Source organism: Balaenoptera musculus, chromosome 2 (genome assembly GCF_009873245.2).
Source record: "Balaenoptera musculus isolate JJ_BM4_2016_0621 chromosome 2, mBalMus1.pri.v3, whole genome shotgun sequence".
Classification (NCBI taxonomy): Eukaryota; Metazoa; Chordata; class Mammalia; order Artiodactyla; family Balaenopteridae; genus Balaenoptera; species Balaenoptera musculus.
The window spans coordinates 175242350-175259655 of record NC_045786.1 but is presented as its reverse complement, the minus strand read 5'-3'; the positions used below and the strand labels follow the sequence as shown (position 1 = coordinate 175259655).

The 17306-nt window shown below is 60.4% G+C and overlaps 1 protein-coding gene across 1 annotated transcript in view; it reads left to right on the top strand.

The window, feature by feature from the left end:
* Positions 1–17306, top strand: part of AHNAK2 (AHNAK nucleoprotein 2) — a 33226-nt gene that overhangs the window by 2522 nt on the left and 13398 nt on the right. Inside the window, 3 exon segments of the mRNA XM_036842075.1 lie at positions 955–1321; positions 16831–16889; positions 17005–17103. Of these exon segments, the coding sequence (XP_036697970.1) occupies positions 955–1321; positions 16831–16889; positions 17005–17103 (525 nt within the window).

Below are 17306 nucleotides of genomic sequence, written 5' to 3'. Positions count from 1 at the left end.
CACTCCCCAAGGGGCCCTTCCTCAGGTTTACACCAGGCTGGGCCTCAGGTAACCCCCTACTTTCTCAGAAACAGAACTCTACCAGGCATCCCCACTCCCTGCCCACACCCCCCAGACGTGCCACCCGCTGAACGACACCCAAGCTGGAGCCCAGGGTGGCCCCTAAACCTCCCCAGTGGTCTTCCAAGTTCCCTCTGCCAGCTTCCAGAACATCCAGGACCCTCCTCCCTCATCACAATCCCGCCCTGGTCCAGCCCCCACCCTCTTGCGGGGCTCCTGACCTCCAGCACTGCGCCCCTAGGGACATCCCCCAGCCACCTGGTAGTCAGTCCTGCTGCCCCCTGCCCCCAACCCCACTGAGCCTAACTTTCAGCGGCGTGAACCAGCTTCGGCTCTCTTACTCCGTCCGTCCTCTGCACACACACTACTGCGTTGCTTCGGTCCAGAACGCTGTTCCCTACTCCTGAAGTCGGAGCTTAGACTGTCCGCCCGGAGCCTTCCAGGACCCCTCCCCACCCACCCCCACCGTGGCACCATGCTACCCCGCTGCGCACACCTCCAGACCAGGAGCCCCCAGGGCCGGGCTAGTGGGGGTCAGATCACATGCCGTGGCCTCCCTGGGCTCCCGCTGCCCCCACGCCCTCGCCCAGGGTGCCCCGCTCCCCAGCTTGTGACTGAAATGTCTTGTCTCCGGACTGGGAGGCAAGACTGCGGCGCGCAGGTCAAGTCCGGGAGTCTTGGCGCGGCGTCCGGGGACCCCTCCCTGGCAGGCGTCCAAAGTCAATCCTCAGGACTCCGTTGGGGCGCGGGGCGGGGCCCATCTAGCGGCGGGGCGGGCCTGCCGCGGAGCCTGTGCCGGTGATCAGACTGGAGGTGGGACGTTGGCTGGGTCGGGACTGAGAGGCGGGGCCTTAGGGGGCAGGGCCTGGGTCACGCCGGTTCCCGGCTGGACAGGGGCGTGGCGTGGCCACTAAGGGCGGGGCCTGGCGGGCAGCAGCCAATGGGCTGAATGAGGCCGGCGGCGCCGCCCGCGCTCGCTCCGCAGTGGCTGGGCTTGGGCTGGGCTGGCCGGGGCGGGGTCCTGGCGGTGGCGGGGTTGGGGGCGCGGGCTCCGCCCGCAGTCCGAGGTCTGCAGCCAGCGGCATCGCGGGGCTGCGGAGGCAGAGCGTTGCGCTCGCCCGACCCCCTGGCCGCCCGCGCGGCGGAGCCGGGATCTGCGACTGGACGCGACGGGCCGCCGCCGGCCAGCACCGCCCGGCCGCCAAGATGTGCGACTGCTTCCACATGGTGCTGCCCACCTGGCCCGGAGCCCCCGGCAGCGGTGCGCCTCCTCCCCGCCTGCAGCCCGCTCCCCTCGGGGCGGGTGGGCTCCGCGCGGGGCGCGCGCCGGGCGGGTCCTGGGGCGCGCAGTGCGGGTGGGCTGCGGCGCCGGCCGGGGTTGGGGTGCCTCCGGGACCGGCCCGCGGTCTCGAGCGCGTTTCTGCGCCTCGGGGGCTGCTCGGGTCTGTGCGTCCCTCCTCCTGCGTCTCGCCTCTTACCTGTCCCTGTCGCTCGGCCTCCCACCCCTCTCCATCCCTGCCGCTCACTTTGTTTCTCTGGGTCGCTGACTCGTCTCTACCACTCTGTCACTCCTCGCCTCTCTCTCTGTCACTCACTGTCTGTCTGTCTCTCCCTCTCTGTCAACTGTACCCCTGCTGTAGCCCTCTGGGACGTGTGCTGTCCCTAGAGGCAGCCGCCTTGGGAGGGCCGCACGTGTAAGTGGGGCATGACTGCCGTGGGTCACCAGGCGGTGGGAACTTGCCGCCAGGACTGCCCTCTGATCTGCTTTTGGGGAGAGCAGCCTGGCTGGACCAGGAGTTAGGGTTGTTGGCTTTGGTCCAGGACTGCTAGGCTGGGCTGGGCTGGGTCCAGCGTGCGGCTGCTGTGTGCTGGCTCCCTGGCTAGGTGGTGGCTGAGGTCTGGGGCTTGGTGAGGGGCCTGAGTGGGGTCAGAGCTCCCCCAGTTCTGAGCAAGGGTAGGTGGGGGTTCCCCATGGGGCAGGACCCCCTCCCTCTGCACCTCTGGCCGCAGAATGAGAACCAGGTGCTCTGTCTGTCTGTCATCTGTCTGTCCCTGCACTGGGCCTGGCTCCAGGGCCTGGGTGTCTCAGCATCGTGGAGGGCAGGGACAGTCTTTCCAGCCCAGGGTCAGTAATGCCGCAGCCTGGCCACACCCAGGACACCTGGCCAGCTGCCGGCAAGGGGGGCTGGGGCCACACTGCATTAGCACAGGCGGAACCCCACTCCCTGGGGAAAGCAGAGATCGATGATGATGGCACTGCTGATGCAGAGGGGGTGGGGCTCCCCTTCAGCTGCAGCAGGAGCCCCCATGGTCCCTCCTGTTGCCCATTCATCTGGTTAGCACTGAAGCCCAGCTGACCTCCTGTTTCGGGCTCCCTTGCCCAGGTGGGAACCCAAGGCACCCCGATTCTCCCTGGACAGCCAACGGGAGAATGATGGGTCCCCAACCCCCTCCTCCTGACTGTGGCGGGCCTGGCCCACATCCCTGGGAATCTGCCGCGTCACAGGGAGAGGAGCAGGGCCCAAAGGACTTGTGGCTGTTGCTCTGCCTCGCATCCCACAATGGCCTTCTCCTCTCTCAGCCGCCGCCTGGAGACTCCCAAGCTGCAGGGTCTCGGGCCACCTTCTCCACCCTCCTGCCTTGCAGAAGCCTGTGCTGGGAGCACCTCCCCAGCCGAGGCCCTCATTCTTACTCTGACGTGTGGTTCTCTGACCTCTGGGGCAGTTCCTCCTTGTGTCCAGCCTGCAAAACCATCCCCTCTTAGGGAACAAGATCAGTGGCTTTCACGGGGCGTTGGCAGGAGACCCGGCCCTGGGGGTTGTGTCCAACATGCAGATTCCCAGGCCCTTCCCATCCTTCTGAGGAGGCCAGGGAACATGCATTCCTAATAAAGAACCATGGGGATTCAGTCCAGGCATTTTCCAGCTGCAGTTCCCTCCTAGCAGGCCAGAGGTGGGCAGGCCCTCCCCGTCCCTCATGTTTCTGCCCAGCCCACACCTGCCCTCTTGGACCAGCCCCTCCAGGTCCTCTGAAGACCCCTCCCACATCCTGTCGGTGCCCCAGACAGGGGCCAGGGGGAGGGAGCCAGGTCTGGTCCAGCCTGCACTCGGAGGCTGCCCCCTGGTGGCTGTGCTGGGAACACACCAGCACAGGACCCGCCTAGCCTCCCTGTGCCTGGCCAGTCTGAGTAGCACCCGCTCACCCCCACCCCACTACTGCCTTCCCAGGCGACCTCCCCGTTCCCGCGGGGGAAGGGATCTCCGTCTGGGCGCACCGCCCTCATGCAGGCACCAACCACTCCACCTGGAATGGGCCCCCCCCCTTCCTATCCCAGGGGCAGCTGGTTCCTTCCCGAGGCAGAGCTGGGTCCTAGGCAGCTAGACTACTGATAGGGAGCCCCCAGCTCCCCACCTGGGGCTCTGCGCTGCAGCTTCAAGCCCCTGGCTTGGCCTGAGGCCCCTCCCACACCCACCCTGAGAAGCCCCCACAAGGGTCAGAGAGCCCCAGGTGCAGATGGCACCATGAGGGGTATCTGGGTGGTCTCTCCCTGGCAGGGGGCCGCGGCAACACTGGGGCCTCTCCCGAAAGCAATGCAATGTCGGGCATCCCCTGTGGTGGCCTCACCCTTCTGAACAGGGCCAGTGGCCTCTGCACAGGCCTGGACTCTGGGCTATGGGCTCGATCTCGAATCTATGAACAGGAGTGACCATGGCTGCTCACGGCCCAGGCAGGGCAGAGAGGTAGAGCTGTGTAGCCAGGGAGGCCAAGGGGTGGCTCCAGTGAGCTGTCCAGACTGGTGGCTTTGCCTGGGTTGTCCACACTGGTGGAGGGCTGTGTCCCCATTTTGCAGACAGGGACACTGAGTTTCAGAGCAGTGAGACAGAGCCCCGAACCAAAGTGGAGCCTCTCTGGCCTCCACAGGGGCCAGATCAGCCATGCCACACGCTTTGATGCTGCCCTGCCCCCCCAGGCAGGGGGCCCACAGGGGCGGGCACGGAGAAGGAGGCCTCAGAGGCCATCCTGGGCAGGAGTACCGACCCTCCTGACACCTTAATGAGGACGATTCTGAAAGCCACCGCTGGTGACAGCATACGTGTTGCCGACAACACCCCCACTCCTTCTCTTTGTGGAGAAACACTGGATAGCCTAGCTCCAGCCTCAGGAAGCGGGGTGGGGCCCAGGAGTGGATAGGAGGGTCCAGTGCCCCAAACCACCTGCCTCCGCCTGTGTGCCCACTCCACCTGGGGCTCATCAAGGCCTTGCCCTTGTGAAGGCCACGGCCTTCTCTCCCTCTGGCCAATCTCTTCCATCCTGGGCCCAGCCAGGAGCTGCCTCTTCCTGGAAGCCCCCTGGATTGTTCTCCTTCGGACTCCGACCCTCTCTGTATCTTCTCTTGTGACTGCCTTTGCTGAAAGGCTGTGTTTCGGGTTCAGCCTGGGGCTGCTTTGCCTGGGGGTGGGGAAGTGGAGGTGTCAGCGAGGAGAACCCCAGGGAGGTTGGGTGGGGCATGGGCCATCTGGGGGCCCCCGCCACCCATTTCAGGGGTGAAAAGCCCAGATTTCCCCAGCTTGGCCCTCTGCCTGGACAGGGGCAGTAGGAGGCAGACCCTACGCTTAGGGCTAATGCGAAGCGGGGTTGCCTGTCCACCCACCCATCCATCTGTGCATCCCAGGGGCCCCGGGCCTTAGATGTTCACAAATTGGGGAGCAGGGATTCACCAGTGTTCATTCATCAAAGGTGAGACAGGTAGGGCTTCTGCCATCAGTGCCACCTTGGTGCACAGGGAAGTCAGGGAGGGCTTCCAGGAGGAAGGGCTGCCTGATGCGGCATCGTGTGCAAGAGGCCTGGAGAGAATGTTGACTGGGGAGCAGCAAGTAGCTTAACAGGGAGGGTCTGGGGCTGGGGGTGGGGGTTAAGGGTGGAGAGGGGTGGGGACCATGCTGTTAGGAGGGAGGGCTGTGTTCCAAGGGCACCGGGGAGCCTCAGAGGGCTTCAGGGCGGGTCCCATGGGAAGGGATAAGGCCCAGTCGGGCGGAGGAGGGGGCACCGGAGGAGCTGAGGCTGAGAGCGGGGAGGGTGGACGGGGAGCCTCACGAGAGCTGGCCACGCGCCCCTGAGCCCCCTCCCCATTCTAAGGGCAGCTGCCCCTTTTGGCCGGGGTCTGGTCACACTGGGTGCCTTCAGGGGCATCTCTAGGCCCTGCCTGCCCGCCCTGCCTCTTCCTCCAGGTGTCCCTTTGTTTTTCTTTTTTTGGAGGCACAGGTGGCCGGGAGCTAAAGGTCCACCTCGCTGGGATAAATATTTAATAGTCAGAAGCACTTTCTAAAATGGAAAGATGGAGCTGGCCCCGGGAGGCCTGAGGGGCTGGGGCGGGGTGGGAGATGGCGTCCCACTGTGCCCACTGCTTGCCTGGTTCCTGCCCTGCGGGGAGCCGGAGGACCCAGTGTGTGTACCTGAGGGTGAGGGGCGGCGACGTTGGGCCCCTCCCCAGAGAGCTTGGTGGCAGAGACTCGCCCGCGTGTCGCGCCCAGGGCTGCTGGTGGAGCGGTAGGCGGAGCTGTGGCTCCCAGCCGCCAGCAGAGGCGGGCTTTCCACCTTCTTAGCTGGTTGAACGCCAGGAGTCCCGGGAAGGTCCCAGAAGGACTCCTGCCTGGACACAGCACCGGATGTGGGTGTCCATTGCCGAGAGGATGGCCGAGGCTCAGAAAGGAGCGGCCCAGGATACCTGGGCGGGGTTCTTATTTGGGCCTCCCTGTCACAACAGTGGGGTGACAGGCTCGCTCAGCCCCGTTGTCCACTGGAGGGTCCACCCAGGTGCCGGTGTCTGCGTGGGCTGGAGGCCCCGGAGGTGAGGCCCCACTGGGCCAGGTCAAGGCTACTTTGTTTGGGGCTCAAGCCTCCGGCTGGCTGCCCACCCCAGGGTGGGGGTCAGACCGTGAGCGGCCCACATTGGGCTCTGGGTGCCCCGCTCCTCCTACACCTCCCCCGACCCTGGCTGATGCCCTTGTTTCCCAAGAGCTGCCAGCGCTGCCAGACCTTTCCAGGCGGGAAGAGGATGGCCCCCCACCAGGCACCTGACTGCGGGACCCCTCCAGGCGGCTCCCCCCGCACCCCCGCCCCGGCAGGCCTTGCTCCTGGGTGGCAGAAGCACCTGCGGGCTCCTCCGTGACACAGCCCCTGAGAATGCCACGCTTGCCCCACCTCCTCGCCAGCTGATTCACTATCAGCTGCCCCTGGCCCTGCCATGCCCTTTCCCACGGTGACTCCAAGGAAGGGCCCGGAGTCCAGGCGGCTCTGAGCTACGGCTGCCTGTGCAGCGGGGGTCGGCGGACACGTGCTGGACAGCTGGCATCCAGGCCTGGAGGTGTGGCAGCTCAGCAGCTGCCCTGCCCACCGTCCCTTCAGCTGGCCCACCACCTGCCTGGAGCCAGGGGACCGGCAGGTGGGGTCCCCGGGAGCCGAGGCGGGCGGACAGGGCCTCCTCACCCAGAGCCCTTATCTGCTGGGGAGCCAGGTGCCCGCCTGCGGGACTGACGCCAGCCCAGGGGCGGGGTGGGGAGTGGCCGCCTGACTCTCGCCGCTACCGGATCTCAGTGGTCCCGACCCGGAGCCCCGCGCCAGCAGCTGACTCCTTCCCTTCCCAGCCACTTCCCATCGCCCTGAAGCTGCCCCCGCACAGCACTGCAAGGGCTGCTGGCGCCGGGCTCCTGAGGGAGCGAGTCCAGGGTCTGAGCCGGGGCGGGGGGGTGTTGGAGTCTGGAGAGGGCTTGTGGGGGGCGGGGTCAGAGCACAGGGTGTCGGGGAGAGTGTGGCTGAGGCCCCCTCCAGCCAGTGGGCGGGGGGTGTCTGGCCACAGGAGGTGGGAGCCCGGCCAGGCTGTCACAATGGTCCGGGGCCCGGTGGGTGGCCGCGGGGGAGGTCGTAGGGTTCAGGAGGATGGGGGACGGCTTGATTGGGATGGAGCGTCCAGGCTCAGGAGGGGACGAGGCAGGGTGACCCTGCTGCGTGCCAGCATCTACCCCCGCCTCCCAGCTGAGTCAGCCGCCCGGCCCTGCGGGGGGGTGGGGGCGGGGGATTTGGGGGTGTCGGTAACAGTCTGGTGGGGTGTCGGGCAGTAAACAAAGAATTCCCAGGTGAGAACTGTGTGGGCCGGTGGAGTAGGTGAGGCCACTGACCAGCAGGCCTGGCCGGTTTTCCTGTCTCAGTGTGACTAGAGTCTTTTATGACCGTTAGGTTTTCAGGGGGGACAGGCCGGGAGGGCCCTGGTGCTTTTCCTCCTTCAGGCCTCTCACCCAGTTTTCCCAGCAGTGCCGGCTGCCTCGAGCTGGTGGAGCCCTCTGCCTACCCGGGGGCCCTCTGAGCGGCCAGGGGCCTCCCCCTGCTGTCACCCCACCTCAGGCCGCTCTGGGCTTCCGCTGCCCGGTGGGGGCCCGGCCTCCCGGCATCTGCTTTTGGTGCCTGTTGCCCTCAGTTACGCAAGGAGCCCTCAGCTCTGCGGCCACCATTGCAGGCCTGGTGCGTCTGGTGGGGGTGTAGGTGTAGGTTTGGGCTGACCCATCGCCGCCCTTGAACCCCAGCCTGGGCCCCTCAGCTGTGCCGGCCTGCTCCGACCTGCTCGTGGGATGCAGGTGCCCGCAGCCAGCTGGGCCCCACCCCACGGGGCTGTGAGGTGCAGGGCGGGGCCGCCCCAGGGCCAGCAGCAGATCTGCAGATAGGCCAGCCCGTGGTCCTGCCTGGGCCTGCCGGGCCTGCCCGGGCTCCTGAAGCTGGGAGGGGCCTTGGAGCCAGAATCCGCGTTCTCCCGCCCCCCTCAGGCGTCCCCCAGGGCAGGGGCTGGGAGTCCTGGGGGGCAGAAGGGTGAGGTGACAGGAGGGGGCAGGCCAGGCAGGTGGCGTCTGGGGAGCGGGGGAGTTGGGGGTCTTCAGCACGTGTTCCTCAGTTGCCACTTATATCCAACGACTGGGGAGGGGTTGGTTAAAGCTGCTGGTTCCGGGGACCCACCGCACTCAGCTCATCAGATGCCCTGGAACTTTGAGGGATGAGTTTTGGCTGAGAGGGCTAGAAGGTGGCTGGGGTCAGGCTGCCCTCGAGGGGCATGGGCAGGGGGGCAGTGGCCAAGGCCACCTTCCCCAAGGTCACTGGCCCAGGACATGGGTGGGCTTGGTCTGGCCCTGCTCTGGCCTTTGTGGCCTTGGCTGTGGAAGGGGCTGGCTGTGCCCTGGGCAGTGGTCTCAGCAGAGCCTGAGGGGCCGTGCAGCACTGAGGTTCCAGAGGCAGCAGTAGCCTGTGCCCATCCTGGGTCCCTCCTGGAAGGGCCTCCGTCCCTGCCTTGGGCTATGCCTCCACATCCCTCCCCTGCACCCCCAGCCCGACAGCCCTCAGCCTCTGTCCCAGGCTCGTGCACAGCTTGCCAGGACGGTCCTGTGTGACATCTGAGCCTGTCCACACAGCAGGACTGGACTGGACCGGGCCGGGCGGGGCGGTGGCAGTGACTCACACATCCCCGAGCTGGGCGGTGTTTCCTCCCCGAGTCAGCTGCTCGGCCTGGGGGGGCGCTCTGGGGGAGGGGTGGGGGCCTGGCCCCGCTGCGGGGGCCTGTAAGGGGACCCGCCCAGTCCCTCTGGTAGGGCGAAGGGGGCTTGGCGGGCTCTGGGCCCCGCGGAGAAGGGGGCCTGTGGGCGGGGCAGTGGAGGGAGGGGCCGTGGAGGGGAGGAGTGGGGAGGACGGCCAGAGGGAGCTGCAAACCTGGGATCTTCACTTCGGGGCAAGTTGGGAGGACGTCGGGTTCGGTAAGCGGCTGCGCTGTCTTCTGTACCCACCCTCTGCCCCCTGTCGCCTGCCTTCTTCCTGGGTTTAGCCCTGGGGCACCTGACCACCTCACCACCCAGCAGGTGGAGGGTGGGGGCACAGGGTTGGGGGGTGGCAGAGCTGGGCCGGGCATCTCCCTGACTCTGCCCTGCTTCAGCTCCAGCCGATGTTGGAGGGTGCCCAAGGGCACCAGCATGGCCATTTCAGTCCCAGGACAGGCAGATCCCCAAGGCTGGACCGTGTGGCCTGCAGGGGGTCCTCAGAAGATGGCCGTTTGGTGCACTGGGAACCCTGGGGGTTGGCGGGAGGGCGCTTGAGACACGCTTACGGGCAGGTGCCAGGTGGGTGGTGGGGGCCCGTGGTGGTGGGCCGCCCTGTCACAGGGTCACACTGTGCTGGGCATCTAGGTGCTGGCCTTTCAGCCCAGACAGAAAGAGACTCGGGCCCGCTGGTCCTGTTGGGGTGGGCAGGAGGTGGGGACGCCCCTTTCGGCTGCCGGGCCCATGGAGGTGGGGGACTGGAGTGCCTGCTTCAGGTCTCGGTGTCTCCAGGTGCAGGAGGAGAAGCGCCGGGCCCACCTGCTGGCCCTCCCAGCCCTCGAGACCCCGCTGCACCCTCAGGCTGGGCGGGACTCACCTTCCCTTCCTCTGCCCACCTATGCCCAGCACTAGCATGCACCTACTGGGTGCCGGGCTCTGAACGTTTGTGAGAATGTTCTAAGGACCAGGGACCAGGCAGTGGCCAGAGGTGATGACAGGGTGGCCAAGCTGGACCGTGAGATGGCGGAGGAAACTGCGTGTGGAAGGGACAGAGGTCGGGCGAGAGCCTGCGCTGGAGGTCAGCTCCGAAGGTCTGGGGCCCAGGCAGCAGCGGCACAGACCGGGGAGGCTGCCGATGATGGCGGGCCAGGCAGACCGACAGGCCGGAGAGGGCGATGGGAAAACCTCCTGGCCGCAGCGGTGGCTGCAGTGGCAGCGGCTGCGGGGTGGGTGGGGAGTCCTGGCCCCCAGGCCCGGGCGGGCTGAGGCTGCTTCCCGAAGCCTTGGAGGCAGAGCAGGAGCCTGTGGGTGTTGCTTCAGAAAGTCTGACAGTCTCGTGACGAGTCAGCAGAGCTCGGCACTTTCCTCGTGGGGTTCCAGGATGGGGTGAGGCCAAGCGTCCCGTGTGCTGTGGGCACCGGGCTCCAAGCCCGAGGGCAGCGTCCCCCGAGGAGGGAGCCTACATCCGGGGCTCCCACCCCCTCGGCTCCCTGGGCCGGCCGGGGGCCTCAGCTGCGGCTGTGCACATTCATACACACACCCAGCACAAGCACGAACACCCCGTGAGCAGAGGCCCTCGTGCTCATAAACACACACACGCACGGGCGCGCGCGCACCCAAGGCTGGACACTCAGGCCGCTACCTAGGGCCCTCCTTTGTTCGCAGCTCTCCTCCCCACCGCTCTCACAGCCCCCAGTCCCACCGTGGCCCTCGTGACACCCCAACTTGCGCCCACACCCGGCCCCACTTGGAGGCTGGAGCTGGGCCCTGGCAGCGGCCAGTTTGGATGCAAACTTGGGTTCTGTTTAAGCAAAACTGCCACACCCACGAGTGGCCCTGCTCTGGGCCCCCTAAGAAGCCGCACTTGGCTGTGGGCTGGCGGGAGAGGCCCCAACTCAGCCCGGGGCCCAAAGGGCAAGGTAAGTATGGGGAAGTCATCCAGGCAAATGCCCCCTTCCTGCGTCCCCCTCCACCTGGTGCCCCTCAGCCAGCATCGCACATCTCCTCGGCTCTGCCCCCTCCGTAGACTCACTTCCCGGAGGTCCCACCCCGGAATATTACAATTCCCGGGAGTGAAGCTTTTCAGCTGACGTGGTGCCAACCCCCCTCCCCCAAGTGCCCCGCTAGGTAGTGTTTGAGGCCATGGAAGAGTTAGGGTGAGGGGCTGGGGCCACAGCAGGGCCTTGAGCCTCGAGGAGGAGGGGGAAGGGCATTTGGCGAAGTACCAGGTGCCAGCAGCGGGATCTGCTGGGCCTGGCTCAGCATGTCACCTCCACATCCTTCTCTGTAAAGTGGGGCTTTGGTGACCTTATTTTATTAGTCATTCTTCGAGGCGACTGCGGGGCCAAGGCCAGGCCAGGCAGGCTGTTGGGACACCTCCCGTGCACTCGGGGTGGGGCCCCAGGACATGGGGGCTCGCAGGCCAGTGGTCTGGGGGGTACTTGAGTGCCTCCTTTTCCCTCCCCAGGGGCATGTCTGAGGCTGGCAGGGCTGCTGGCGGCCTTGCCCCGTGGCAGGCAGGATTTCCTCCTTCCTGTTTGTGCATCTCTGGGCCAGGCTCCAGCCAGCCTGGGGTTCTGCCCTAAGGGTGCAGAGGGACCCTGAGCTTAAAACCACAGCCGGGCATCTTCCCAGCGGTCTGAACTTGGGCGAGGCCTGTCCCCGCCTCCCTGAGCCCCGCTTTTTGTTCCTACCTTGGGTGTAGGGCTCTTGCACCCAAGGGGGTGGCTGGGAGGGCAGGACTGGGCCGGGTGGGGGCCCAGAGGCAGGAGCGGTGGTCCAGCTGGAGCAGGGCTGGCTGAGCCTCCCCCGCCCCCAGGTTCCCGGCTGTTAACACCTTTCCTCACCCCTGCCCTGGAGCGGATCTGGGGGTACGGCTTCTCAGGGCCCGGGGGTCCCCGCCCGAATTCGGGGCCTTCCACCGCATCCCCCCTGGCACACAGCGCCCGGCCCAAGGCCCCGCTGGCTGGCCCGACCGCACACCCGCTCGGGGTCCCCTCCTCCAGCAGCCGCGGTCCAGAGCCTCCCCAGGTCTGGGCGGACCCGGACCGCCGCGCTCGCCCCCAGGGACACGCCTGCCTGCCCCGCGCGGAGGGCGGTCCGGGCCTTGTTTTGCTGTGACTCAGAGAAGGCTGCGGGGCTCAGGGGAGGCCGGGCTGCCTTTCTGGGCGCGTCCCCGCAGCTCCGCAGACCTCCCCGCCCCTCTGCCGGCTGCCGCAGCCCCGAGCCCAGGCCGGTGGGGACCCTCCGACGCCCCCAGCCGGGCACAGGGCGGGAGAGGCAGCCCCGCAATGACCGGTCCCGGGCTGGCCGGGGTGGGAGCGCGGCCACCCTGGACTCCGCCCGCCGCGTCTAGTCCCCGCGCCGCCCCGCGGGCTGAGCCACCTCGGGCCAGTGGCTTCCCCTCCCCCAGCCTCAGGTTCCTCGTCGCTCACCCACAGCGCGCCCACTTTGCGGATGGGGGTGAGGGTCTCGGCAGAACTGGAAGGGAAACTGCGGCCGGAGAGAGTGGGGTCAGCTGCCCTTGCCCTTGGCTCCCGCGCAGGGCAGCGGGCTCGGTGGGGAACAGGCTCTGATCTCCACCGCTCCCGCGGGCGGGGCCTGGATCAGCCTGGGACTCGCTCCCCCCTCCCCGCCGCGCTCCGCCCCCACCCCGCCTCCTCCACAACCCCCTCTCCGCGCCGCCCCCCCACTCCCCGCAGTCCCTCTGGGCTTCCGGGTGGGCAGAGTAGCCCTCTGACATCCGTGGGGAAATCAAGGCTCAGAGAAGGGACAGGCTTGCTCAGGGTCACACAGCAAACTGGCCAGAGGAGCAGCCAACCCTGCACTCCCGCCAGGACTGGGCTCCCCGCGTGCTGCACGGGGACAGGGACGCGCCTGGTGCCCATGCCGGCTGCCCGGCCTGTGGGGCAGGGACTCCCTCCCGGCTCTGAGCCCTGCTGGCTGCGGTGGGTTGGGAGTGGGCACCCGTGTCCCCTCCTCACCAGCAATGCAGTCACAGCCACAGAGGCTGAGGCTGAGCCCAGGGCCAGACCTAGTGTGAGATCCTGGGCTGCTTCTCCTGGAGTACTGAGTACAGTTCCGGGGGCGCTGGGCCTGGAGTTGCTTGTGGACCGGTTTTAAGGAAGGGCTTTGGTTGTTGAACCATCACAGGACTATTTACGTAGCCTGTTTCTCCTTGTGCGGTGCTTGCAGCGTTGTTTCTCTAGGAATATGTCCAATTCCTCTACATTTTCAGATTTTTTTGGCATAAAGTTTATAATTTCCTCATTTCAATTTTATGTAGAATTTAAACATTTTGGGAGAAAGGTACAAATCATGTGTGTGTAGCTGGATGCATTTTCCCAAAGTGGACACACTGGTGGAACCAGTACCCCTTACCCCCACCAGAGGCCTCTTCCCCGCTGGTCTGCCCCCTCCCAGAGGACTTCCAACACCAGTGCACCTGTGAACCGCGTGCAGCGGGTTCTGTTTGAGTCTAGCTTTACTGCCGCACTAAGTTTGTGAAATTCCCCCACACTGTCTGTGGATGCAGTTCATCGGACAGAGACTCCCAAGTTTTTTTCATTCTACTGGTTTTTTTGGCGGTGCTGCACATCATGCGGGATCTTACTTCCCGACCAGGGCTCGAACCCGTGTCCCCTGCATTGGCAGGCGGATTTTTAACCACTGCGCCACCAGGGAAGCCCCTAATTTAATAATTTTAACAATTAATCAGTTGTTTCCTTTAGGGCTAGTGTTGTCTGTGTCCTGGTTAAGAATTGTTTCCCTATCCCCAGTGTCATTTCTGTTTATCTTCTGGAAACTGTATCATTAAACTTTGGATCTGCAATCCACATGAAATTAATACTTCCTGGGTCTGACCTAGGGGTCGAGATCAATATTATTCCTTGTGAATTTCCAGTGGACCTCACACTGCTGACTGAAAAGATCATTACTTTCCCACAGCGCTATATCTGTATGAGTCTGGTTCCGGGACCTTTGTTTTGTGCCATTGGTTTTATTAATAATTTGCATTTCCCTGACGACTAAAGAAGTTGACCATCTTTTCCGTGCTTACTGGTACACCTTCTTTTGTGAAGTGTCTGTTTAAATCTTTTGCCCACTTTTAATTGAGGTTTTTTTATTTTTTGTCTTTTTCTATTGATTTGCAGAAATTCTTCTGGATGCAAGTTCTTTGTCAGATATACTGAATTGCCTTTTCATTTTCTAAAGAATGTCTTTCAAGAGAAGTATTTAATTATGATGAAATATGATTGATCAGATTTTCTTTTATGATTCACACCTTTTGTATCCTGCCTAAGAAAACACTGCCTCCCCCAAGGTGGTGAAGAATTTCTCCTCTGTTTTCTTCTAGAAGTTTTATAGTTTTAAGTTTTACATTTAGCTCTATGATTCATTTTGAGTTAATTTTTACATGTGCTATGTTGTAAGGGTCTAGGGTTTTTTTCCCCAAATAAATATCCACTTGTCCCAGCACCATTGTTGAAAAGACTATTATTTTTCTATTGAAATAATTTGGCTACTTTGTCAAAAATTAATTGATCTTACAAAGTGTGGGACTATTCTGGACTTTCTATTCGTTTTCACTGATATTTGTGGTTATACCATACTGTCTTGATTCCGTTGAGAGTCAGAGAAAATACATACTTGATTTGAAATGGTCTTAATTATTTTAAATTTACTGAGACATTTAAATGAGCCAGCATATGATCTATCTTGGTGAATGTCCCATGTGCACTTAAGACGAATGTGTACTCTGCTCTTGTCAGGAGGAGTGATCTGCACTGTGGTCTCATTGGTTGATGGGTGGATCACTGTTCTTACCTATTCTGTTTTGTAAGGTTATCGATTACTGAGAGGAATGTTACAATCTCTATTGTAATTATGGATTTGCCTTATTTGTCCTTTCATTTTTGCCAGCTTTCACTTCAGTGCTTTTAGCCTCTGTTATTAGGTATATACAGACTTAGGTTTGTTATTTTTTTTTATGAATTGTGCCCTTTATTATTATGAAAGGATTAGTTTTTGCACTGTATGTATTTTTTTCTTTCCTTTTTTAAACTTCTTTATATTTATAGTCCATTTCTCCTAGATAGCATGTAGTCAGGGTTTGCTTTTTAAATTTAATCTGATAATCTCTACCTTTTTGATTGGAATTTTAAGTCCTTTTATATTTAATGTATTGTCAAAATGGCTGGTTTAAATCCTACCATCTTGCTAATTGCTTTCTATTTTATTCCATCCATCCTTTGCTCCTCTTTCCCTGGTTCCTTATCTTGTTTTAGAATTAATTAAATATATACACAGGTATATAATTACTTAATAACATACATTACATATATAAATATAAATTTTGTATTTATAAACTAATATAGATGTATACGTTATAATTAATTATATATTAAATTTATATATTAATGTAAATTATTTATATACATTATATATATGTATAAAAACAATGTGTATTTTTAGTATTGCATTTTATTTCCACTATTGGCTTATTAGCTACACATCTTTTTCATCTTTTTTTTTTAATAAATTTATTTATTTTATTTACTTATTTTTGGCCACGTAGGGTCTTCATTGCTGCTCAGGGGCTTTCTCTAGTTGCGGTGAGCGGGGGCTACTCTCTTCATTGTGGTGCGTGGGCTTCTCATTGCAGTGTCTTCTCTTGTCGTGGAGCACGGGATCTAGGCGCGCGGGCTTCAGTAGTTGTGGCACGTGGGCTCTAGAGCGCAGGCTCAGTAGTTGTGGCACATGGGCTTAGTTGCTCTGTGGCATGTGGGATCTTCCTGGGCCAGGGCTTGAACCTGTGTCCCCTGCATTGGCAGGCAGATTCTTAACCACTGTGCCACCAGGAAAGTCCCTATCTTGCCTTTATTTTTGAAGGACAGTTCGCTAGATATAGAATTCATGGTTAACAAAGTTTTTCTTTCAGCAATTTGAATATATTGTTCCACTTTTTTCTAGTTTCCATGGTGTCGACTAGTAATTGTATTGCTGTACTATTAAATGTGATGGGCCACTTCTCTCTTGTTGCTTTCAAAATTTTCTCTTTCCCTTGAACATTTTGATGTGATTGTCTAGGTCTGGATCCCTCTGTGTTTATCCTACTGGGGTTTGTTGAGCTTCTGAGATCCGTAGATTGTTTTTAGCCATTATTCTTTCAAACATTTTTTCTGCCTCCCTCTCTCTCTCTCTCTCTCTCTCTCTCGTTTCCTTCTGAGACTTCAACTACACATATATTGGTGTTCTTAATGTCATCTCACAGATCTCTGAGGCTTTATTCATTTTCCTTCAATCCTTGTTCTTCAAATTGGTCAATTTCTATCAATCTACAGGTTTTTTGTTTTGTTTGGTCTTTTTTTTTTTTTTTTCTGGCGCACTGTGTGTCTTGAGGGATCTTAGTTCCCCAACCAGGGATTGAACCTGCGCCCTGGCAGTGAAAGTGCCAAGTCCTAACCACTGGACCACCAGGGAATTCCCCTAATCTACAAGTTTTTTGCTTCCTTCCACTGGCATCTCAGCTCTGCTATTGAGTCCCTCTAGTAAACTTTCAACTTCAGAATTTCCATTTGGCTTTTTTTTTTCTTTTTCTTAATATAATTTCTGTTTCTTTATGACATTCTTTCTTCATTGGGCCCTTGTCATCATATTTTTCATTAATTCTTTAAACATGGTCTCCTTCACTTTTTTGAATAAATTTATGAATGTTGCTTTGGAGTCTGTGCCAAATCCAACAGCTGTGGACATTCAAAGATTGTTTCCATTAACTGCTCTGTTCCTCAGTGTGGATCATACTTTCTTGTTTCTTTGCATGTCATGTAGTTTTCTGTTGAATGCTGGACATTATAGTTTATATATTATAGTAACTCTGGATTCTGACTCCCCGTTAGGGTTGTAGTTATTGTTTTATTTGTGTGTTTGTTTAGTAACTTTCTTTGACTAAATCTGTGAAGTCATCTACCTTGTCTGAGCCGGCCCCCCCCAATCCTGGCTCACTGCCATCACACCTGATCTCGCAGCCCCCGCGGCTCAGTGGCTGTGGGTCCTCCCCCGACCCCTGCATGTGCTCCCAGACCCAGTGTCCAGGGTTACACCACCGCTGCGGTATCCAGCCTCTCCTGGGCCCCTACCCCCAGCTCCGCCCTCTGCTCTGCCCACCTGCAAGGCCCCACTGACTCATCCTCTCCCTTTGCAGTGTCTGGCCGGCAGTTGCAGCCTGAGGAGCCAGATGCAGAAACCGAGGAGGACCACTGTGTAAGTGAGGTCCAGGGAGCATGTGTGCCCCGCTCGTAGCCCCCACCCCCCTCCTTTCCTGGACTTGAGCAGAGCCCGAGTGGCTGAGGGTGACCTGATTCTCTCCTCCTGCCAGGTGACTGAAGGGTCTGTGGATGAGATCATTCGGCCCCGGCCACAGGGGTCCTCGCCTGTCTACGAGTACGTGACTGAGGGTGCCAGCTTCGGCCTCCCGGTAAGCCTGCTCTACAGACACCCACAGGCTTAGGGAAGGCTCAGGTGTGCGGCCACAGGTGACCACGCCTCCTGCGTCCCCCTGTGTGGGCAACTCACGCACGCACCTGTGCAGCCACACTGCCCTGCCACGGCGGTGTCCACTCGGCTGTCTTCTCTGACTCCTCGGTCCTTCACTGGAGCCCTCCCATCAGCTGGCCAGGA